Source organism: Chamaea fasciata, unplaced genomic scaffold, assembly GCF_029207755.1.
Source record: "Chamaea fasciata isolate MVZ Bird 193981 ecotype frontalis unplaced genomic scaffold, bChaFas1.0.hap1 SCAF_21, whole genome shotgun sequence".
Lineage (NCBI taxonomy): Eukaryota > Metazoa > Chordata > Aves > Passeriformes > Sylviidae > Chamaea > Chamaea fasciata.
Window position 1 is genome coordinate 4,870,623 of NW_027094106.1, and position 23,244 is coordinate 4,893,866.

Here is a 23,244-nt window from a genome sequence, read left to right on the forward strand (position 1 = left end):
GAGCCCGTCCGAGAATTAAGGGCTCTTCCCGAGGATAGATTTGGGGTGCCCCGTTCTCTGGGGCGCTCCCGCAGACACTCCCCCCCGGCACCCCGCGGTGGGCGGGGATGGATCGGTGTCCCTGGGGGTCCCCGTGGCCATCCCGGAGCGCGGGGCGGGGGCGGCGGGGCCGGGCGGGGCCCTTTAAGGCGGCGGGGGCGGTGCGGGGGGCGGCGCTGCCGGCGGGGCGGGGGGCGGCCGGGCCGGGCACAGCCGAGCCGAGCCGAGCCGAGCCGAGCCGAGCCGAGCCGAGCCGAGCCGAGCCGAGCCGAGCCGAGCCGAGCCAACGGGGCCGGGTGAGCGCATCCTCCGGTACCGGTATCGGCACCGCACCGCCGAGCGGGGAGGGCCCTTTATTCCCGGTTATTCCCGGTTATTCCCCCCCCCCCTTCCCCTCCCCTCCCCGCGCTCCCCCGTTCAGCCGCGGATCCCCCACCCGGGGGAGGGTCCCGCCCCCCGGCGCTGCGGCGCGGTGCATTCGGGAGGGTCCCCGAGCCGCCCTCTCCCCTCTGCCGCCCCTCTGCCGCCGCCTGCCGCTCCCCCCCCGGGCCGGGTCGCCCCCCTCCCTTCCCGGTGAGCATCGCCGCCGCTCCGGGCGGCCCCGGGCCCCGCGGGGGCGGGGGGCGGTGGTGGGGCAGACCCGGGGGAGCGGGGCTGCAGCCGTGGGTTGGGCTCCCCCGGCCCCGGGGGCCGCTCCGGGGATGGGGGGATTGCCCCGGGGAAGGGGGGGGGGGGGGGGTTTCCGCCGGGGATGGGAGGTTGCAGCCATGGGTTGTTTTTCCCCAGCCCCGGAATGGGGGGCACAAGGCAGCACGCAGCCCCCCGCATGGATGCTGCGTTGTTTTCAGTCAGTATTGTCTGGCTGGGTTTGCAGGAGGGGTGCAGGCTGCTCCGGAGGGGTCGCGGGGGTCCCCCCGAAGGCACAGCAGCCGCGGGCAGCCGGTGCCCCCCGTCCCCCGGGGACACCCGTGGGGCAGCGGCGGCCCCCGAGCTTCCTCCCCCAGCCCTGTGCTGCTGAGCCTGGGCAGCACCGCGGGAAGGCCCTTGGGAGGCTCGGGGGGACTTTCTGCCTGCCCCTTCTGCTTATTTCTGGTTTTGGTGAAGTCAGGCTGGAGCCCAGCGGGATTGTGGCTTGGGGGAGGTGAGATGTGCCTGGGGATATTGCTGTGGCTCCAGGGCTTGACAGCCCGAACCTTTGCCTTCCAGGTCCCTCCCTCCAAGTCGGTCTGGTACTTCCTTCCAGTGTGGAAATTGATCGGTTGAAGTTATGCATTTGACCTGCAAGAGCCACGCTGCCGGTGCTTCGGGGATCTTGTGAACTGCAACGGGAAAGGAGGTAAAATCTCTCTGTCCCCCCAGCACCCTGCCCAAAATCCCCCTGGGCCCTGCTCCCGTGTCTTTGAGTGGATGAGGAGCAGCTGAGGGAGCTGGGGGTGCTCAGCCTGGAGGAAAGGAGGCTCAGGGGGACCCTTCTCGCTTTCTGCCACTGCCTGAAAGGAAGTTGTCGCCAGGTACAGTTGACTAGACAGGAGGAAATGGCCTCAAGTTATGCCAGGAGAGGTTTAGTTGGATATTAGGAAAAATCTCTTTGCTGAAAGGGTTGTCAGGCTGCCTAGGGCAGTGGTGGAGTCACCATCCCTGGAGGACTTAACAGACATTTAGATGTGGCACCTGGGGACATGGGTTAGTGGTGGCCTGGGCAGTGCTGGGGGAATAGTTGGAATGGATGATCTTGGATGTCTTTTCCAAATTAAATGATTCTGTGATTACTCAGAACTCCCCTCCATGAGGATTTTTGGTTTGGTTTGTTGGGAAAGCAAAGAAGGACCATGGACATCTGGGGATGCCTTTCTAAATAGGAATCATCCTCCTAAACCACGCAGGCTCTCCCAAAATGCTCAGCCCCCCTTCCCTGAGGGAGGCCACAATTGTACAGAGAGGTGGGTGTGTGCTGCCAGGAGATCTGCTCAGATGGGATGGCAAGTGCCCTTGAACCTTCCCTCTGTGTCCTTCAGTGCTATTTCCCAGTGTCTCACCATCACTGTCATGCAGCAGAAGAGCCCAGGGCTGCCACTGAGTGTTTCCTAAGAAAGCTGCATAATCCTCTCTGCTCCAGCTTGGGGAGGTTTGCCCACCCTGTCTGGTGTCTCAACCAGCTCAGTGACCAGACCCCTGTGCCTTCGAGGAGAGTGAGTCAGCCCTGGTCCTCATCCCTTTCTGGTCAAGGCTTTGGGGTTAAAATCACCTCCTTCCTCCAGTGTGAGTTCCTCAGTTGGTTCAGGGCTGCAGTGGCTGCTTGTCTGCAGGGCTGATCCCCTGGGCCATCAGGTCTGTCCCCTCTTCTCCTGGATTGTGAGCACCCTCATGGCAGCATGCTCTTGTCCAGCCTTCTCTTGTCCTTCCTCCTTGGAGGTAGAACACCCGTCTCTCCAAGATGAGGATGTTGCTGGCTAATGCCTTTCCTCTTCCTCCTCTTCTTCTTCCCAGCAGAAGCAGAGAAACCAGATGATGGTTGCACATCTGGCCCTGCTGACTCAGGCTGGCTGGGGTGCCCCTGGGCTTCCTGCATCATTACCCTCCTGCCTGTGGGTGCCCTCACTTGACCTCAGCTGCTTTCCCTGCCCATGGATAACACTGAGGTGGTGGGACACGGGTTGGAGACTTGTCCCTGGCTTGGTGATCCACTTCCTCGTGCAGGCAGAGGGAACCTGGTGGCCCTGGCCCCAGGTGTGCTCACAGAAATTCAATCCCAGCTGGCTCCATCATGGTGGAGAGGAGGAGAGAACATGCCTAAAGGGAAAAATGCATCCCACAGCTGAGTTTTGCTGAAGGGAAAACCAGAAGGGCTTGGGGGATCTGCTTGCTCTTGTGCAGGGTCTGGGTTTGGGATGAGACTTGACTGGAGCCCCACATCCATCCACACCCACAGGTGAGGGGACAGGAGAGGGACACAGTGTGCATCCACCCCAGGGTCCCACCGGGAAGATGTCTGTGCCCTGCTCCACTGGGTCCTGGCAGCATTTGGACCCTGGGGCAGGGGACGGGCTGCGATGGCATCCCAGAACCCTGGCAAAGAGGGATGGCAAAGTTGGACACAGCCTGTGAATCCCTCTGGCGTGGTCACAGCCATGCTACGAAGCTCTGCCTGCCCAGGAGCATCCCTGCACAGTGAAGAGAAAAAGGATATTTGAGGTTGGATCTCCAGCCAGGGTTGGCAGCTGTAACAGGGTGTTTTGGCATCATCTGGTTGAGGGAAGGGGGGGGTTCAAAGCCCACTGGAATTTTTATTTTGCTTAATACACCACTTAAGCAATTAGCAGTGATTGTAGCAGTCCTGGGTGAGGCGCTGGGTAGAATTGAATTTCCCCAGCTCAGATACCATTAGGCAGCAGTTTAAGGCTGTTTGCAGGCGGGCATGAGACAGTGATGCGTGTGGGGAATTAGATCTGCAACGTAAAAAAAGAAAACATAATAAGAAAATTTCCTACAGAACTGTGTAACTTTATCTCATGTTTATGATGTGCTGTAATTGAAAAACAATCTCTGGGGTTTCTCTGACCTAATGATGGGGGTTGCCCAGTGATAACTGTGCTGGATCCATCAGGATTTGCTTTGTTGAGCATCCACTCAGCCCTCTCCCCAAAAACAGCCAAACAGCTCCTCCATGGCACAGCAATCCCCAGGGCAAGAGTCTTTTAAAGAATTTGCACTTGCTTTGGAAAGTGCAATAGGGTTGATGCTGCAGGGCTTTATCTTTAAATCCCTGGAGTTTTGGGCGCATCCAGGGGAGGGGGCTGAGCAGGTGGATCTCCAGTTGTTTGGCATTTCTGAGCCCAGGAAGGGTCTGCCCACAGGTAGCAGGTCAGTGGTTAATGTGTAACAGGTGTGCAGGACACTCTGCACCCACGGCACACCAGCCTGGAGGGGGATGGATGGATGGATGTGCAAATAGTTTTCTGAGGATGGGAAGCCAAGAGGAGGAGGAGGAGAAGGGTTTTGTTGTGGGCTGAGGGGCGGAAGGAAATCGAGGCTTAGCGAGGGAAATGTGAGATTGCTTGGTTGGGGACAGGGCTTCTGCTGCTCCTCGGGGGAGGCTCTGCTATTGTGGTGGTTAAAAATAGACTTTGCACTGGGTAGTTTTCTGTGGGAAGCTCTCTGGCTGAAGACAGGCACGTGAGGTGGCATCCAAGTGAGCGGGCATGGACAACAGCCTCTGACCTCCTTCACCTGAAGCTTTTTCTTTTTTTTTTTCCAATAACTTTTCCTTTGGGACATTGAGGGGGTGTCTCTGCTTTATTCCCAGACACTGCACACAGCCTCCAAGCCCCAAGCTGCATTCATGATGCCCCGATGCACCAAAGCTTTGCTGATCACTGTCACCGTGCCGTAGGGACCATGTCCCCATGGCTGAGGTGTCCCCCTGGTACCCAGTGGGTTGAGTGCCTTGGGTGATGCTCCAGCCCCGTGCATGGGCTGGCAGAGTGGCTCCCTGCAAGCTGGATGGAATTACTCAGGGAAAAGATTATCTGAGATCCAGTGGATCTTATCTATGAACTTGTCTTTATTTTCCAGCAGCTGTCAGCACAGGAGGTACAGCATCCACTGTGGGGGATTTTGGAGGGGAGGGAGAGTAATGACCCTGTGGTATGGTCAGGGTAGTGGGAAATGATTTTACATCATTAGGTTTTACTGGGGGGCTCTCATGGGCCCATCTGCTCATTTTCAGGAGCATTGGTTCCCGTGGGGCTGGAATCAGGATATCACACAGAGCTGTGGGGACACCCTTCTGTGCAAGAGGAGGAAAAGTTCATTTCTTGCCCATTTTCTCTTTGGAAGATGAGTCCCATCAGCACCTGCACCCCAAAATCTTGTCCTGGATCCTGGCCACCCAGCACTACTGAGTGCTTTGGGGCATTTTTTTGAGAGCTTGGGCTGGCCAGTGGGCAGCCCCTCTCTGAGCAGCAGAAATAGGCACAAGGAGCCTTTTCTCTCCAGAAAAATGTTTTCTAAGCTGCAGGTGGACCCCAAAATGCATCTGGGCAGGGAGTTAAAGCATGCTTCTGCTGAGGGATTGGTTCAGGGCAGGTGGTTTGACTATAAAATTTGAGGCCAAAATGCTGTTCAATTAATATTTCAGTGGGATGGCCAGTAAATGAGAGGAACAAAGAACGTTTCCATTTCTGTCTGGTTCAGACAGGCAGTCTGATTTAAGATCACAATAGTATAAACGTATAAATAGTACATGGAGTGCTTGAGGAGCGTGGAGAGCAATCAGCTTCTCCCACCCCAGGGCTGTGGTCAGAGGTCCAGGGGGGTGTGAAAAGCACAAGGCAGGTGAGCTCTGCTTTTTTTTCCCCATGGTTTTCTCTTCCTCAGCTCAGCCTCTGCCTGCAGTTAAAGCTCTGGTGGGTCTCGAGGGCTGGGAAGGGTCCTCAAGGTGACAAAGGGAGGTCACTTGGTCACCTGCTTCAGGTCTCAGCTGTGGAATAGGAGGGAAATCAGCTCCTGCACATCCCTCATCCCGTTGTGCTCGGACAGTAGGAGCGGGGATGATGCCCCTGCTCCTCTCCTGCCATCGGTCTGAGCCTGCTCGCTCTGCCCCGCTGCCCCTGCAGCCAGTCAGCTACAAACCCTTCCCTGTTTGAGCTGTTCTCCGTCTGCCCGGGGCAGGCGGGCTCCGGGCTCCCTCGGGAGCTGCCTGTGTGTGTCAGGAGCTGCCTGCCAGGAGCATCACCTCGGGGGGGGCCGGGGGGTATCGCCTTGCTCGGCGACCTGCTCGTGACTCGGGGATCTCCTCCGGCACGGCACGCTTAGGTCAGGCGCTTTTCTTGGGGGGGAGCAGGTGCCTGGGTTTCCTCATGTCATCCCTCATGGGATCGGGATGACCAGCTGGGGCTTTGAGTGGCATCGATCTTGCTGGAAACCCGGCAGCCTTGCAGGACTGGGACAGCCGGGGCTGGGATCTCCTTGCCCCGGAGCCAGGGCTTTGCTGCACGCCCTCCTGCGCTGGTTTTTTCCTTTCCCGTTGCTCTCTGGCGTGGTTTTCTCACACAGGTGGAGGTGGAGGGATGCAGGCGGGGATGGAGGGATTCCACTTGCCGTTCACAAACCTCCAGCAGACAGTGCTTTTCCCCGCTGAGTTTCGGATCACTTTGTCCCAGCCTGGCTGCGCTGCGCCGGGCGGAAGGGAAACATCTCTTTATTAGGGTTGTTTCCTTAAATAAAGCCATCAGAGCCAGCGCTGGGCAGGCTGTGCTGGCCATCCCATGACCGGTGTTGCGCATTCGGGTTATTTACACCTCATTAGATGCTGGTTCCTCCCCACGCCTCTGGTTCGGCAAATCCCAGTGGCTTTGTTGTTGCTCCCTGGCTCCTGCTTCACCGGGGAGTTGTTTTTTTATGGTCTCCTGCGCTTCTGCTGACAGTTTAAATTTCATTTCTTCTTGAGGTCAGTAGCTTTGCTTTGACTTTCAGATTATTCTATGTGCTCACCCCTCCCGGAGCAGGGGATGCCTCAACACACCTTGGTGGGAGAGGTGTCCCAAATCACTGCCAGCAGCTGGCTCTCACCTGCCATCCCAGCCTGGGTTTCCACTTGGCAAACCCCAGAAGTTCTTTATTTTTATCTTCTCTTCTTAAATCTTGACTCAGTTTCCCAAATGACAGAGGCAGCAGGCACAGCTCTGCCCTGGGAGGAGTTTGGGGACTCGTGCAGGTGGGTTAGGAGCCTGTCACCTGCCTGATGCCAAGGTTGCCACTCCATGGCTTCTTCATGCCAACAAACTACCCCATTTTATATATTTATTTGTCTGTTCTCTTGTGTCACCCAGGTCAGGGACTCAAGGCTATGGCCCCTGAGCCAGCTGTGGAGTGGGCTGATGGCGCTTCCAAAGGGATCTGGTGCTCAGAAGGGTGCCTGGAGCATGCTGCAGCCCTCATGAAGCTGGGCTGGCAGGGGATGGCCCTTTCCAAAAAGCACTTGCAGATTTGCTGCTTATTTCCATCGTGAGCTTATTTTCGTCTCCGCTTCCACCGCTCTGCCCGGGGATGCTGTCTGTGGCATGATAAGTTATTTCAAGAAGTGGGGCAGAGCTGTTGGTATGGAGGGGAGTGCAGGCATCCAGATTAAAGGTAAAACTACACAGATAATTGGGAGCCTGCTTCCTGCAGAAATCAGGTGAATCAGAGGCGGGGATGGCTCTGCGGTCCCAGGGGCTGCCCTTAAACCACCCCAGTGACTCCCAGGCTGTGCTGTTGGATGCTGGCCGGGGGCTCCTGGCTGTGCTCCGGGCAGGGGCGGTTGGATATGTGGCACAGGGTTAGTAATCCCCACCACCGCCTCCTCAGACCTGCCAGATGTCTCTCCTCTAGGCTTCATTTTTATAAATTGGCCTTTTAAAGTCTGTCATCCCCATGCAGATGAAAGGAAGATGCTGTGATGCCTCTGCGTGCGTGTCTCGGAGCCTGAGCCCGGCTGCCATGCCTGGATCTCCTTGAGGCTTTTTGTTTGGGGCTTTATCTTTTTTGAAGTGCCTTTTTTTCCCTTCTTGTTCTTGTTTTTGTTTTTTTTCCCCTTAACCTCTCGGAGTCTGTTAGCTTGCCATCCCTTGGTTTCAAACAGGCAGGTCCTGAGCGCCAGCCCCTCCTGGAGAGAGGGATGGGGAGCTGTGTTTTCCCCCAAATTCATGGGAGGGAAACCAGGAGGGGCTTTCTCTTCCCCCCACGAGCCCCTTCCTGCTCTTTTCCCTTTGCACCCTTTCCCTCTCCCTTGCTCTTGCTGCGACTGCTTGGATTAGCAGCAGGAGACTCCGTTTCATCTCCCTTTTCTCCTGAGCCCAAATATTCCTGGCCCGTGGCTTGGTGCCAGGGCAGCTCCTGGGCCATGGCAGAGCTGGGGTTGTGAATTTTCAATTCAAAGGGCAGAGTCTTTAAATCCTCTGCTTGGTGATGGATGGATAATTAGGAATTTCATTTGCTGGGCGGGTAACAAACAGCTTTGCATTTTCTGCTGCTTTGCTGATGTCTCTTGGGGAAATTCAGACACTGCTCCTAAACTGCAGGGATGGTTTTTTTCCCAGCTGGCACGGCTCCCTGCTCAGGTCTCTGGGAAAGCCCTGTGATGCTGGGGAGAGCTTTGCCAGGGATTTCTGCAGGGGCTGGAGCTCTGCTGGTGTTGCGGGATGTGAGGAGCCAGTGCAGGTCCATGTGTAGCCTGTCCTCAGTGCCTCCTTGGCACAGCTGGGGCACGGAGCAGCATCCCTGCCTTAAAGGTGGGAGAATGCCACATGTCTGGTGGTTTTGTTGGGATTTTGTTGCCTGTGTGGGTTTCTCCCTGTTTGAGGGGGTTGAGAGCCACTTCCTGGGATGGGGGTGCTCCCAGAGACCTCATCTCCATAGGGATGTGCTGGGGGTATGGCAACCAGCTCCTGGCCACAGCTCTGGATCACAGCCTTCAGGGCTGGGTCCTGCCTGGGCTCTGGGGACTGACCCGGTTGGGGTCTGGAGGATAAGGAGCAGGTTATGCCAGTCCCCAGTGCCCGCCCCGATCCCGTGGCTGGTGCCGTTCATCCGAGCAGTAATTAATTACCGGCCGTGTAAGCTGCTGGCGGGATACGGCGCGTGATTTATTAGCAGGAGTAATCCCTCGCCAGCAAAAGAGCTGCTCTGTGAATGGAGAGCAACAAAATCCAGGGAAAGAGTTGCTCTGTGAATGGAGAGCAGCAAAACCCGGGGGAACTGTCCTGCCCTTCCAGAACTGGATCCCACAGGCACAATCCCTGCCTGGAGCAGGGCAGCCACAGGCAGCCTTGGGCTCGGTGGTTGAGCCAGCTGAGGTGGGTTTGCCAAACTGCTGCTCTTGGAGTGGAGGAAAGAGGGGTGTCTGGACACAGGGACCAGGTGTTTGGGGCCATGGGCTCAGCAGTGCTCCAGCCAAGGCCCACCAGCACCAGCAGCCATGAGCAGTTTTGGCACTGGGAGGTGATTTTTGACATACAGTCACTGCTGGGGTCTCCCAGGGGAGGCTGTTCGTGCTGCCCAGAGCCAGGCAGAGATTTGAGAAGTGCAGCATGAGCACCAAGCTGGACTGGACATATGCCCTGCCAGTCCCACAGCCACTGGGAGAAGGACCAGTGTGGAGGTTGGGCAAAATGGTGCTTCTCCCAAGGGCTCAGGGGTCTGGTTGCAGCTCCCATCAACTTCTGGTGTGCTCCTGGGTCTGGCTTCTGTTCCTTTTCCCTGTACCCCACCTACTCACTGGCCTCTGCTGAGGACGTGTGCTGGGTTACCTGTTAGCTGATGCTCAGCGGGGAGGGTGAAATCCCAAAATTGGTGTAGCAAAGGATGAGGGCAGAAATGGAGACTGGAGAAAGAGAAGGACCAGCTGCTGGGTGCAGAGGGAAGAGTGCAGCCCTGGGTGGATACTTCCAGGACTCCCAGTGCTCCCTCCCCCTTTGGAGAGCTGTGCCATGCCCAGGCAGACACAGTGAGAGGAATCCTGCAGGCAAATCCCCCCAGGCTTCTCCACTCGGGGACTCCTTAGCGGTTTCATGAGAAATCGATAATGCTTTTGCATGGTCATAATCGTAAAATAAGTACAATTTATGGCTGCTGCCAGGGCCAAGATTTTTTTTTTCTTAGTAGATGAGGTAGAGAGAGAGCAACACACAGACACTTTCCCACAGCATTTTCCTTTGCACTGGAACTGCAGATCGGCTCTGGCATCATGGCAAGGGGTCACCCCCATTTTGGGGGTCAGGGTGTATTGTCCATGTCCCCATTTGGGGGAGGACAGAGTGGGTTGTCAGTGTCCCCATGTGGGGGGAAACAGGGTGGGTTGTCCCTGTCCATGCCCACATTTGGGGGTGCAGGGTGGGTTGTCCTTTTCCCTGTTTTTGGGGGACAGGATGGGTTGTCCATGCCCCTGTTTTTGGGGGACAGGATGGGTTGTCCGTGTCCCTGCCACACTCAGGCCGTGTCCTTGTCCCGCAGCCCGCCGGCAGGTGGAATGGGGCAGCCATGAACGGCGATGCCCTGTGCCAGGAGCCCTCCTCCCCGCTCCCCGACTGGAGGGAGTTCTGCAAGCTGCACGCCCAGGCAGCCGCCGTGGACTTCGCCCAGAAGTTCTGCCAGTTCCTGAAGGAGAACCCCCACTACGACACCCCCGGGGCAGAGACCTCCTTCTCCCACCATTTCACCGCCAACTTCCTGGACATCTTCAGCCTGGAGGTCAGCCGGGTGTTCGTGTCTGACTCGCCCACCAAGTACAACATCGTGCCCTTTGTGGGGCTGCAGAACTGCCACGTCCCCTACGGGCGGGAGGTCACCCCGAGGAAGGAGGAGACATCCACGGAGTCTCTGGACAGCATGGACGCCCCACTGGGCGCCAGCCGGTACCTGACCCCAGCCCAGCAGGTGCAGGCTCACAAGGTCTCCTCCTACGGGCAGTCCCGCAGCTCGGAGGACGTCTCCATCCACGCTGCTGCCAAGCCCAAGTTCAAGAAAGGCTTCTCCCTGAGGAACATGAGCCTGTGCGTGGTGGATGGGATGAAGGAGATGTGGCACCGCAAATCCTCTCCGGAGCCGGGCGCCGAGGCTGCTCTGGGCGGCCGCGGCAGAGCCGAGAGGGAGCCGTGGCCGGCGGGGGGCAAGGAGCCGGGGGACCCTCGGGAGAAATGGACACACAAGCTGCGCCTGTCCAAGGTGCCCTCGTCCAAGGTGGAGCTGGTGGACATCCAGAGGGAGGGGACGCTGCGCTACATGGTGGCCGATGACACGAACTGTGTGGGGAGCTCGCAGTGGCAGAAGTGCCGCCTCCTGCTCCGGAAAGCCGTCAAGGTGGAAGGAGAGAGGTTCCTCCTGGAGTTTTATGTCCCTCCGAAGGTAAGTCCTGGCTTTTGTCCACCGTTGTTTTAATGAGAAATTCAAGCGGCAAGCTGGGCTTTGCTTGGGGCTTTTTTTGTTTCCACTGCTGAGCTGGGCTGAAATCCAGCTCTGGTCCAGAGGGAGATCTGGTGGTGTGTGGCTGAGGTGCGAATGGATGGGAAAATGTGCTTGAAACTCATCCAGCCTGCAGGCCAAAATGAACCTTGCACTGTTGGTGTTGGTCTGTGCCTCTCACCTTTTGAGAAAATATAAAACATGAGTTTAAGATCAAATGCATCTGTCTGGAGAGCAGCTCAGCATGGGTACAGATGGCACTGGGGGCTTCCCCAGCCCAGGAATGGGGCCTGGCTGGAAGGAAACAACCCCATGTCCATGGTGCCCACTAGGGAGCCTATGGGAGAGCTGGAGAGGGACATCTAACAAAGGCATGGAGTGACAGGACAGGGGGAATGGCTTTAAACTGGAAGACAGTAGGGATAGGTGGGACATTGGGAAGAAATTCTTCCTGTGAGGGTGCTGAGACCCTAGCACAGACAGAGCAGCTGTGGTTGCCCCATCCCTGGAAGTGTCCAAGGCCAGGTTGGATGGGACTTGGAGCAACCTGGGCTAGTGGAAGGTGTCCCTGCCCATGGCAGGGAGTGGAACAGGATTCCTTCCAACCCAACCCATTCCATGATTCTATGGATGGAGGATCTGATGAAGCCTGGCGTGTCAGCTGCGCCTAAGAGAAAATATATTTGGTTAAAATGGAACAACTGCTGCTCTTAAAACATTTAAGAGAGAGCTTGTAGAGGGATTCCTTTTTTAGTGTATCTTGATTTGCCTCTAAAAATCAATTTTGAGATTATTTTATGGCAACTTTTATGAACATTGTCTGCTCTTCTGTTATAATCACACCCTGCTTTGGTTTACAGCTTTCTCCTCTCATCCCATCTTGCTTTCCATCTGGCAAATGTAAAAGTGGCACCAGTCTGGCACAGCTGGAAGAAAACTGCTTTTTTGCTTCAGCAGCCCACAGCTTTGTTTTCGCACAGACCCTACAAAAACTATGGCCACATCTTTAAACCTTTAAAAGGAAGAACCCTCCCGGAGAGGAGGGGGTTGGAATGAGATGATCTTTAAGGTCCCTTCCAACCCAAAGCATTCTGTGATTCTCAGACCCTTCTCTGGCTCAGAGGTGAATTATCACCTTGTTTCCTTTCCTCTCGAAGCAGCTGCCGCTTCCTTTTCTGACCTTCTCCTGTGCAAACACCAAGATGGAAAAATTCCCCAGGGATGGGCAGAGCCTTGCACGGCTGAGACGTGTCTGCAGGCAGCACTGGGGCTCTGGGGCTGGCAGAAACGAAACATCCTGCAAGGGAAAAAAGCAGTTTCTGTTCTGTCTTGGATTTATTTATTTTTATTTCCCAATAAAAATGGGAAGTGAGCCCATTATTGGTAACTTGCAGCCAGGAGCTCCTGGCTGGCCTCATCCCACCCACTGCACCCAAGGCACCAGGCACAGGTTTTGGTGACTAGATCTCATCTCTGCTTCCTGCAGCTGCAATGCTCCAAATCCCAGAGCCCTGGAGGGGACCAGCCCTGGAGAGCAGCTCCACGAGCTCCTTTGTGGGGATTTGTTATAATTAAAACAAATATCTGGGGAATTTGTTGCTCAGCAAACACTTGGAGTGGGAGGCACCGGGTCTTGCCTCCCCACCGAGGCTCCGGCGGGTGCCAGGGGCCCTGGGGGAAATTCATTTTTCTTTATTTTAATGTAATTAAAATTCCCTGCATGGCTGAGGCTGCTGCGTCGTAGCTGCTTGGTTGAAATGCTGCTCCTGCGCTGGGGAAATGGGAAACATCCCCCATCAGATAGCACAGCTCTCTCCATCAGGAGAGGGTTGAAAATGGAGAGAAATTAAGTGGTGTTGGCAGAGCTGGCACATCAGCCTGCAGTGGAGCAAGAAGGGTGGTTTGGCAGTTAAAAGCACCTCCCTGTCTTCCACTGGGCCTCTTCTTGGTTTAATTCACAGAGCTCAGAGTTATCAGGCACGGGAGGGAAATCAATGCTGTTTATTCTCCCCCCTGTAATAACCACACAGGCTGAGCTGATCTTGCCTCTGAGAGCCCTGCTGCATTGTCCCCAGGGACAGTTTGATTCAATTGAGTGACTTTTTTTTTTTTTTTTTAATTCATTGATTTCTTTTCATTTATTTTCTCTGTTTTTTTTTTTTTCCTTTTCTCAGGCTTCCAAACCCAAGGTGAGCATCCCACTGTCGGCCATCATCGAGGTGCGCACCACCATGCCCCTGGAGATGCCTGACAAAGACAACACCTTTGTCCTAAAGGTGAGAGCAGGGTGTGGATCCCTACAGGAACCCCGTCTGCACCTGCTAACCCTGCAGTGCAGGAGGCTCAGGCCCCAAAGGGGTTGTTGCCTTGGCTTTTAGAGCTGAGATGCCAACAGCACAAATGCTCCCCGCAGGCTCCCTGCCTCCTCCAGCTGACACTGGGGTGTTTGGGATCAAGCAGTTTGGCTTTCACCACGGGGTTTGGCTGCTCTGTGTCACCAGGAGATGGGTTAAATCACTGACCCGAGACAACCTGCAAGGGAAAATGCTGCTTGGTGCAGCTGCCTGTGGTTTTGTGGCTGCTGCTGTCCTAGACTGGTGACGTGTGGTGGCTGTTTCATTGACACAATGTGATGTGGTCTGGCTGATGAGGTGACATCTGGTCAAAGGTTGGACTTGGTCTTGGAGGTCTTTTCCAGCCTTAATGATTCCATGGGAACGGCTCTGTGGGGCCAGTGAGACCCTGGGGACCAACCACACAAGTCTGGGGGCATGAGCAGAGAGTGAAAGTCTCGTCAGAATTTTCCATATCATGCAATTAATTAGCTCAGTGCTGCCTCCTGCTCTGCTGGAAGACAGCAGCCTGTCATGGCAGATCAGGGCTGAATTTTGCAAGGTCTTAGACACCATGATGGTGATGGACCATTGGATTTTGAGCATTTCTGTGTTCTACCTCTTCTAAACAAACACCTCTCTCCCTGATGCTTCTCTCCAAGAGTGTGTGGCAAAGCAGAGTGGAGAGGCTGGGCCTCCCAGCTGAATGAACCTGCTTGAAAACTTAGAAAACTATGAAAGGAGAAGAGGGGGGAAATTGAGCCTGGCTTTGTGAAAGCTCCCAAGCCTTGAAATCCACCTGGCCCCAGCACACACTCCCAGGGGAAATTTCTTTCCATCAAATCCAGCTCCTTGGCAAGGTCACACAACTTCTCCTGGTACCTTCCCTTCCCTGAGGGCTTCTTGCTCTTCAGCCTCAGCAGTGGTCAGTGTCCACCATGGGCACAGAGGCTCATCCAGCTGTTGTTTTCTGTGCCTCAAAGGCCAACCTCAAGTGTCTTCTGTTTTCCAGACTGACCAGCCCAAGGTCCTCCTTGCTTTCCTTGCAGGCTCTGGAGATGGAACACCCCAAAGTGTACGTGGGGCTGTGGCCCAGAGCAGATGGGAAGGATTGCTTCTCCTTTCTTCTTCCTCTCTGTCCAGCCCAAGCTGATGCAGTTGCTTTCCTCACGCCACGACAATGATGATGTTTACTCACGCTCAGCCTGTGTGGGCTGGTGTAACTCTGGGATGATTTTTGCAGAACTGCTCCCAAGTCGTGGTTCCCCAGCCCACACACCCACAGTAATCACTGTGAGCCCAGGGCTCACCCTGTCCTTGAGCTGGAGGCTGGTTTCAGCTTTTTCTTCCACTTCAGCTTTGACAAGTTCATTTGAATTCTTGCCTGCTCCTCCAACACACTTGCAGTGTGATGTCAGCCATTAATTGGTCAGGTATCCTCACATCCTTTCATCCTCATCCCTGAGGAGCATGCACAGAGAGCCTTTGGTGAGAAGGAGCTGCTGAGCACATCCCTCAGCTTTGACGCCTGGCCGTTGATAACCCATCAGCCATCAATCTCTGCTCTTGGAATATGGCTCAGCAACTACTTCTTGTCACGTTTTCTAGATCCCCTTACAAGCCCCTCCTCAAATGTGTCACATCAGTGTCCAAAGCGTGTTCAACACCCAGGATGTGCCACTGCTTCTCCCTATCCCTGGGGCTGTCGTGAGCATGAGCAGATGGGCTTGGTCAGGACAGATCCCTCTGAGGGGTTTCAGCTCTGGGAAGCCTCCTGGGTGCCTGTCAGGGTTGGTTTCTCTGGCTGCTGGAGGAAAATTCTGCACTTGCCCTCTTCCCATCTTCTGAAGCCAGACATGCTCTCTCCCCTCCCACTGCTAACAGCTTGGTGACTGCTCCAGCCATTCCTTTAATACCCTGCTGGAATGCTCCAGACCCTGCCAGCTGGAAAACACCTGCTTTACCAGGTACCTCCTGCTCCTGCCCTGTCCTGGCTCTCACCCTGCCACAGGGGAATTGATCACAATCGATCCTTTGAGTGAGCTGAGGCAGCAAGCACGGCATGGAGCACCAGCCAGGCTTTGCTCTCCCCTCCCAGCTGTTGGCACAGGATGCTGTTCCCTTTTTCTCACATCCACTATTATTTGTGGTTCATTTTCTGCCTGGGTCCTTCTTGCTGGGACATCTTTCTGCTCTCCCATTCCCCCTTCGCTGGCTGGACTTGCAGAGGGGGTGAAGCACCCTCAGTGCTGGGGTACAGGTTATGTGGGCAAGCTGGGTGCTGTGGTTTCCCTTCCTATATAATGTGGAGCTCAATCTCAACCTTCACACACAACACACAGGTTACGATAGCTGGAAAAGCCCCTGCCTTGTTTGGGGAGGCCACACGGAAATAGTTTCTGCCAGACTGCCTAAAAATGAGCAGCCAGCGTGTCCCCAGAGCCCATCAGACACCAAGCACATGCAGTTTTTTCCATTGCACAAGCAGGTGCTTGCAAAATACCCAAGCCCTGCACGTGCTTTGCTTGCTGTCATGCTCTGCATGAGTGAGCAGCCCCGTCTCCCACGTCAGCTTCATTCCTTGCCCTCAAAAAGCCAGAGAAGATCCTCTCTTAAGCTGAACAAACTGGGGAGGGGGATCTTTGCTACTCCCCTGCACCTCTGCTCGGGACAGGGTCCAGGTCACTGCTCAGCCCCAGCCAGGGCTCTGTTCCTTGCCCTCCCTGCTTATTTTCAGGACGGTGATTCAGTTGTTTGTGATTAATTGAATTTGCTTGGAGGTTGTCTCAGCTGGCAATGCGACACCCTGCCGGAGTCAGGGCTGCTCTGCCACCTCGGGAACATGATGTTTAAGGCTCCATGAGGGATGCAGGGAAACCTGCCAGAGGCACATCCCATGGCATCTGAGTCCACTGATGTGGAGCTTCTGTGTTCTGCCCAGCCCCACAAAGGCACAGCTCCTTTGGGCTGGACACTTTGGAGGCTCTTTTGCCTCCTAGTTTTTATTTGTTATTTTTTTTCCTGTGAAAGAGGGTTTCTCTCCCACTCTGCAATCAGAAGTCAGAAGCCTCACAGATCAGCAGGCAGAAAAGATAATAGAGGAGAGGTTTAAACCTCTGGGATCTGGCAGGGTTTTGGGGCAGAGAGCAGCGTGGCTTCTGCTATACCTGTGCAAAGTTAGTTTTGGGGCGACACAGAGGTCCCCCAGGAGTGAGGAATGCTGTCTGTGCTTGGGCATAGTGCCGTGTGCCTGACACTGCCAGCCAGGTGTGTTTTTTCCAGGGAGGCTGTAAAAACCTTGTAAAAAAAACCATGTCATGCATTTGCTGATAACAGTGGGGTGGGGTTTTCCTCTGAGCTCCAGATTTGGTCAGGGGTCATCTGGGATGCATCTCTGTAGGTCAGCCCTTGGAACTCCTGTTCTGGGATGAGGTGGGACACTGATCATCCGGGCCACCCCTTGGCATGTGCTGGGATGGGGTGGAACACTGATCCTCTCCTGCTCAGCCGAGCTGCTGTTCAGGGGTCTGGCTGGGTTGTGGGGTGTGCTTTGCCTCGGGGTGGGGGGCAGCACCCCAGCACAGCTGACTCCATCCCACATGGCCTGCAGGTGGAGAATGGGGCCGAGTACATCCTGGAGACCATCGACTCCCTGCAGAAGCACTCGTGGGTGGCTGATATCCAGGACTGCATCGACCCCGGGTAAGGATTGCAGGGGCTGGGGCTCTGTGGGGCCTGAGCACAGGCTGTTACCCAGATGCCATTTTTGCTGCTTGGGTTGTCACAGGAAGTGCCCAGCTCACACCAGCAGAGGTCTAGAGGCAGAGTTAGCAGCCTATGTCTACCGGGGGTGCAGAGCACTGGCCACCTTTTCACCCTTCTCTGCCTCACGTCCCCTCAGCCTGGCAGAAGCAGGTGACCTGAGAATGCAGCCTTAAAGCAGGAAGCTCCTAACACCCACCTTCTGAAGCTTTTACACCATATTTGAGCTATTTTCCATGGGTTTTTTCCAGCTTAGCAGCCATTATATACTTAAGAATCTGCTGGTTTAATTTATTTATTTGTATTTCTATCACAGTGGCATCACTGTTGTCATTGGAGTCATAACTCAGCCAAAACTTCTCATCTGCTGTTTCATCAGCACATGGAGCAAGTTGTGTTAGGGAGCTTTGTGTGCCTGGTGCTGCTGCCCTTCACCTGGCTCAGACAGGCCCAACCTCCAGGGAAACCCTGGCACTGCCTTTCTTGGCACAGTTTTGGAAAAACCAGGTGCCCATGCCTGTAAGCAGTGAAAACATCAAATAACTGAGGCTGGGAGAGGCTCCTGCTGCCTCCAGGCTGCCCTTACCCCCTCCTGCTAGAGAGGCATTTGGTCACCATGGAGGCTGCATCTCACAGAGAGGATGCACTGGTGCACTCCAAATCTTTGCTCCTTTTGCTGTTTTCTGAAATCTATAATTCATTGGCATGGATTGCCCAAAGAAGCTGTGGCTGCCCCATCCCTGGAAGTGTCCAGCACCAGGATGGACGGGGCTTGGAGCAACCTGGGCTAAGTGGAAGATGTCCCTGCCCATGCTGGGGGGGTGGAACCGGACGAGCTTTAAATTCCCTTCCAGCCCACACCACTCTGTGATTCTGTAACTCAAGAAGCACTGCTGAGGCTGGGCTGCTGATGTGAGGCTGGGAAAAGGCCTTTTTTTTCCTCACTCCACGTTTCAGTGCTGGTTTTCCAGCTGGGTTTGAGCACCACGGCCGTGCTCCCCTCGAGCCCCAGCTCTGGCCCTGGCAGCCTCCCAGCCCTTGCTGTTTGCTTAGCACCCAGCGCCGGCCCGCTCCAGCCTCCAGACGTGACTGTAAAGCAAATAATAATGAACTCCAGAGCAAATAATAATGAGCTGTTTAATACACCGACACACACACGCTCGGTGCCAAGAGCGAATTCTCAATCAGCTCCCGATGCTTTTGCCAAGGGCTGCGTGCTGGAGCCGCCGCGTGAGCGCCCAGCCACGGCTTTTCTGCAGAGTGCTGTTGGTTTTGGTTTCCTTCCTCCCTTCTTGTTTTTAACTGGCTGCAGCTGAATGACTCCCCGTGGCTGATTCACTCACTGGCCACTAAATAACTCAGCAGCTCACGGGGAGCTGTTGCCATCGACGCAGCCGCTTCCCCGCTGCCTGTGCCCACGTGGCCCGTGTGAAGCAAGAGCAGCCGAGTGCTGTAGGCAGCTCTGGGCTCTTGCTGGTGGCTGGGATAAAAATAGGATGTGGAGCAAGTCGGATGATTGTGCAAGAAGGGTGCTGAAGTGCACGGCGAAGGCCGGCAACAGGGATGCTCTGAGTGGCTCCCTGGCTCTATTCCCACTTGCTGTCCTGCTCCAGGCTTCCTGACTTAGTGTTTTATGTCTTTTAGGGATGTAATTCTCGTGCGTGGGTAATTCCCTTTGCAGAGGGTGAAAGTGAAAGCGCCCTCGGGTGGAGGTTGGTGGTGGGAGGATGTGTGGGTGCAAAGCAAAGCACTGAGAGTCAAGGTGAAAGCTTTCCTTCCAAACCCACAAGGCTGCAGCAAAATCCTGCAGCTGGAACCGACGGGCATGACCTGTGCAGTGTGAGCTTTCAAGGGTTTAATCCCTCCCACGCTGGTTTCTCACCCTCAAAAAGTCATGTTTGGTGGCTGCTCTGCCTCTCAAGGCTCTTGGTGCAGCAGCAACCCCTTGGGAGGAATTCAGGAGCAATAGGATGTGCTCTTGGATCACACTGGAATTTTGTTTAGCTGAGTCCCCATTCCATGCCAGTGAGCTGAAGTGCCACGTGTGTGTCTGTCTCTGCTCTCCTCCAGGGACAGTGGGGACGACATTGAGCTGGTGTCCTGTGCACAGGGAGCCTGTCTGCCAGGCAGGACAACCTCGTCCAGCTGCGAGTTCCTGAATGACGGTAAGGAACTACATCTGGGAAAGTCTGGGAGTCCCTCAGGGCCATAACCTAGCCCTCAGGTGTCTCTGAGATCCAGGAGTATCCAACAGAGTTGCCTGCAGAGCAGGACAGCCCCAGCTTTGCCCAGTGGTGGTGTGTGATCCTGAGCCACAAACTCATCCCTCTGCAATTTCCCTTCCAGAGGCACCCAGGCCACCAGACAGATGTGCCCTGCCCAGCGCTCACAACACTGCCATGGCCACCGCTGTCCCCGTGCCCCAGGGCCGGGGCAGGGACTCTCTGGGGGAGCTCCTCACCCATGTCCCACTGGAAAACTTCCTGCAGACGCTGGAATCCTCCCCAGCTGCTGGTGGGCATCTCACAGGTACTGGGATGCAGGAGGCAGCCCTGGCATCTCCCTCTGGAGGGTGCACAGAGGGAGAGGAGGGGGGGGGATGTTCGGGTGCTTCCTAAAAACCTGCTGTCCCTGCGGGCAGGGGAGGACAGTGAGGCCGAGGCTGAGATCAACCTGTCTGACTTCCCCTGGTTCCACGGGACTCTGTCACGGATCAAGGCAGCCCAGCTGGTGCTTTTCGGGGGCGCCCGCAGTCACGGACTGTTCGTCATCCGGCAGAGCGAGACACGGCCCGGGGAGTATGTGCTGACCTTCAACTTCCAGGGCAAAGCCAAGGTGGGTGTCTTCTGCTTCTCTGTAAATGTTAGTGCCAGCCCTGCCCAGCACCTCAGGTTCCTTCTTGCTCTGTGAGTGACCCCCAAAGACAGCAGCTCTGGAGGGAGCTGCACCCTGTCAGGGCATCCCTCAGGACCACCTGCCATTGTTCCCCAAGATCCCTCTGCATCCTGCCCAGCCCCTTCTACACTTTCCCAACTGGATCAGCGCCTGTCACGTGAGCATATGGATAAATACCCCATGGGGGGCTCAGTGTAGCCTGGCACACCTTCCCCTCCCCTTTCCTTGTCTGTTCTGTGTCCTGAAGTACAGATGCACTATGAAAAACCAACCACAAGCAGTTCTTTGCTGGGCCCCTTTTCTAGCAGAGATTACCTGTTCTGGTCACCTTGCAAGAAGCAGTTCAGGTGGGCTAGAGGTTTCCCCAGGCTGCCTGTGACCCCGGGATCAGAGCTTCAGCCACCCCTGGTTGTACCCAGACACCCTTCTCTGTGTGTTTCCTTATGGTGTTCATCCCCAGGAGGGGTCAAACTTCTCCTGGGCCTGCAGCAAGTGGGATTTTACAGGAAACACCCTGCAGCAGGGTAAACACAAGAGACGGGGGAGAGGGGCTCAGAGCAAACCTCCCTTGGCTGACGGAGGAGGCTCCTGCAGATTGCAAGGGTGGGTCCACCCTGACCACCCCCAGCTCACCCCCCTGCCCCTTGCACTTGCAGCACCTGCGCCTGTCGCTGAACGAGAGCGGGCAGTGCCACGTGCAGCACCTCTGGTTCCAGACCATCTTTGACATGCTGCGCCACTTCCACACGCATCCCATCCCGCTGGAGTCGGGCGGCGCGGCCGACATCACCCTCCGCAGCTATGTGGTGGCCCAGAGCCCGCAGCCCGGTGGGTGCCAGGGCTGGGCAGGGGCAGGGCTGCACGTGGAGGGCTGGGGGGGCTGGGATGGACCTAAAAGGGACAAATCCATGGGATTCCCTCCCTAAAGCAGTGCCCTGCTGATGTGGGTGGCTCTGGAGATGTGCCAGGGTGGGGGTCACCCACTGAAGGTGGGCGTTGGGGACCACACAGCAGCAGGGCTGTGTCGGTGTGACCCCCTGTCCCTGGCTGTGGGTGTCAGTCCCCTGGCTCGGGCAGGAGAGGAGCAGAGGGGTCTGCAAGGCTTGGAGCGTCCTGCTGTGCTGGGAGAGAGCGGGAAGGAGGGCTGGAGAAGAACAGGGTCAAGGATGGAGAGGGTGTGTGGGAAGGTACTGGAGAGGGAGGGGGCCGAGCCCACAGGCAGCACAGAAGGGGTCAAGCTCCTGTTTCCCTTGCAGACACTGGCCCCCCACCACCCCTCGTGTCACAGCCACCGGGCTGCCGGGTCGACCTGCCACCTCCACACTACTTCTGCAGCACAGCACCCACGGGCCCACCGGTGCCACCACCAGCTGAGGGGGTGGCCGTGGCCCCCACTGTCCCAGTCCCCGCACCCTACCACCGCCTGGAGGGTGCCCTGGGCCCCCGGAGCCGCAGCGGCAGCACCGAGCGCCGGCCGGAGCCCGCTGCCACCAGTGCCGAGGACTACCACGAGGCTGACAGTGCCCGGAGCCGGACCCGGGCGGTGGAAAACCAGTACTCCTTCTACTGAGCCCCCTGTGATGGGGCCTGCATGGTGGGGGGAGCGGGGCAGCTGTGCCCCTCCCCACTGCACCGGCCTCACCACCTCCTCCTGCCACCACCAGCGAGCCAGCCGGGACGTCCTCCTCGCTCCCTGCTGCTTCTGGGAGCTGTGTCAGCGGTGGGCAACGTCCCAGCTGGACGTGACACCAACCCCAAGGTTGGGGCAGTGCTGGGGGTGTGGGAGGCTGAAAGAGTCAGTGCCATTTTAGAGCTTGCAGCCTCTTCTCCTTCCCTCCGGACCAGGAGCTCTGCCAGGGCTGAGCTGGGCTCCCTGCATCTCCTCCTGGGCATGACCATCGTGGGATGGCACCCAAAGCTGTGACAGGCTCCATCCTCCAGCCAAAGCACCTTGGCATGTCCCCTCTGGGGCAAGAGCCCGGCATGGCCAACATCCTTCTGGCACCATCGCCCTGCAAACCAGCTGCCGAGGGACTCTGGCATTTTGGGATGAGCATGGAAATGTCAGATCTCCATGCAGAGACTCTTCTGGCACACATGGATCACTGAGAGGGGGCTGCTGCAGAGGCCTGAGGGTTTATCTGGGCTGGTTTTTGGGCTCCCTCTGGGGCATGTGTTTCCTACCCTCTGACAGAAGAAGGTTTTTGTCCAAAGTTTAATGAATTGCATTCAAGGAAGGGTTTTCCTGCTGTCCTGCCTTTTCTGTTCCTTCTTTCCCTTTCTCTCCTTGCTTTACCAACAGCAAATCCCTGGGTAACCCTTTCCTCCTCAATTCTTCAAAACCTAAGCTCTCCACAAGGGCATCAGCCTTCTGCTTGCTCTCTGCCACAGCTGGGCAATATTTTCCATTGCTCAAGGCAAACCTTGGAAAATATGACAACACCTCCTCTTTTTATCAGCTTTTGGTCATTCAGGGTCTGTTGGAGGGTCAGGCAGAGGCCAAGGGCTGTGTCCAGAGGTGAGGGACAGCTTTGCCTTGCAGGTAAAAGCAGGTATTCCTTGCAGGTGAAAGCAGGAATAAAAACACTACATCAGTCCTTTTCCAACAGGTCATGGAAGCCCTGAGGATGGTTTTACAGGCCAGGGTTTGTGCCTCATGGGGGCTGGGAGACCCTCCAGAAGGGCAGCTTTGCTTGCAGACAAAATGTTTGCATGTCCCCCTTGGTTAAAAAAAAAAAAAAAAAAAAAAAAAACACAACCCACCACACACACACCACCTTGAATTTGCCTGGAATTGGCTTAGGCCAAATTTTTATTTATTAGGTGCCTTCTTTCCTGAGCTAGCAAAGCATGTCCCCAGCGCTTGATTCACATGTGCCTCCTGCTTCAAGAGGACAGGGGAGGTGTTTCCAAGGCTCCTTGCCTCCTCCTGTGATGTGAAAACTGCCTTTCTGGCACCGTGGATGTGTGAGACGAGGCCTGGTGGATCCCATTCCTGCAGCAAATGCCACCTTCTCCCCAAACACACGGCTCTTCAGAGGGCAGCAGGAGCAATTTGCTCTGTTGGGGGTGTTTCTCCTTCCTCAGCCCAGCTAAAACACAGCTCAGAGGAGCAGGGAGAGGCTGGATGCTCTTGGTTGATGGGTTTAACACACATGGTGGGTGAGGGGAGACCTTCAGATCTGACACAGACATCATTACTCTGGTTCTTCCCTGAAGCCCCAAGAGTGGGATCCAGAAGGCTGGATGGGAGCACTGCCTTACAGACCTTCGGATA

At 56.0% G+C, this 23,244-nt stretch overlaps 1 protein-coding gene across 5 annotated transcripts; it reads left to right on the top strand.

Moving 5' to 3' along the window:
• The first annotated feature begins 261 nt into the window (after nt 1-261).
• On the top strand, nt 262-22,725 carry SH2B2 (SH2B adaptor protein 2). 5 transcript variants are annotated; one of them, XM_066201990.1, is made up of 10 exons: nt 262-335; nt 1,246-1,375; nt 10,030-10,920; nt 13,152-13,253; nt 16,921-17,012; nt 19,143-19,237; nt 19,419-19,601; nt 19,714-19,907; nt 20,624-20,795; nt 21,224-22,725. In XM_066201990.1, exons 3-10 carry the CDS (start codon nt 10,057-10,059, stop codon nt 21,535-21,537), a joined length of 2,016 nt encoding a protein of 671 aa, XP_066058087.1. In that variant the 5' UTR covers nt 262-335; nt 1,246-1,375; nt 10,030-10,056; the 3' UTR covers nt 21,538-22,725. The 5 variants fall into 5 exon arrangements, with proteins under 5 accessions (XP_066058087.1, XP_066058091.1, XP_066058088.1 ...); XM_066201994.1 differs by having other exon boundaries at nt 19,419-19,586; XM_066201991.1 differs by lacking the exon at nt 262-335 and adding an exon at nt 591-612.
• Nucleotides 22,726-23,244: the final 519 nt, after the last annotated feature.

Coding starts and splice junctions, on each gene's coding strand:
- SH2B2 (XM_066201990.1), top strand. CDS start 10,057: ATGAACGGCGATGCCCTGTGCCAGGAGCCCTCCTCCCCGCTCCCCGAC. Junction 19,602..19,713: donor TGCTGGTGGGCATCTCACAG/GTACTGGGATGC, acceptor CCCTGCGGGCAG/GGGAGGACAGTGAGGCCGAG. Junction 19,908..20,623: donor ACTTCCAGGGCAAAGCCAAG/GTGGGTGTCTTC, acceptor TTGCACTTGCAG/CACCTGCGCCTGTCGCTGAA.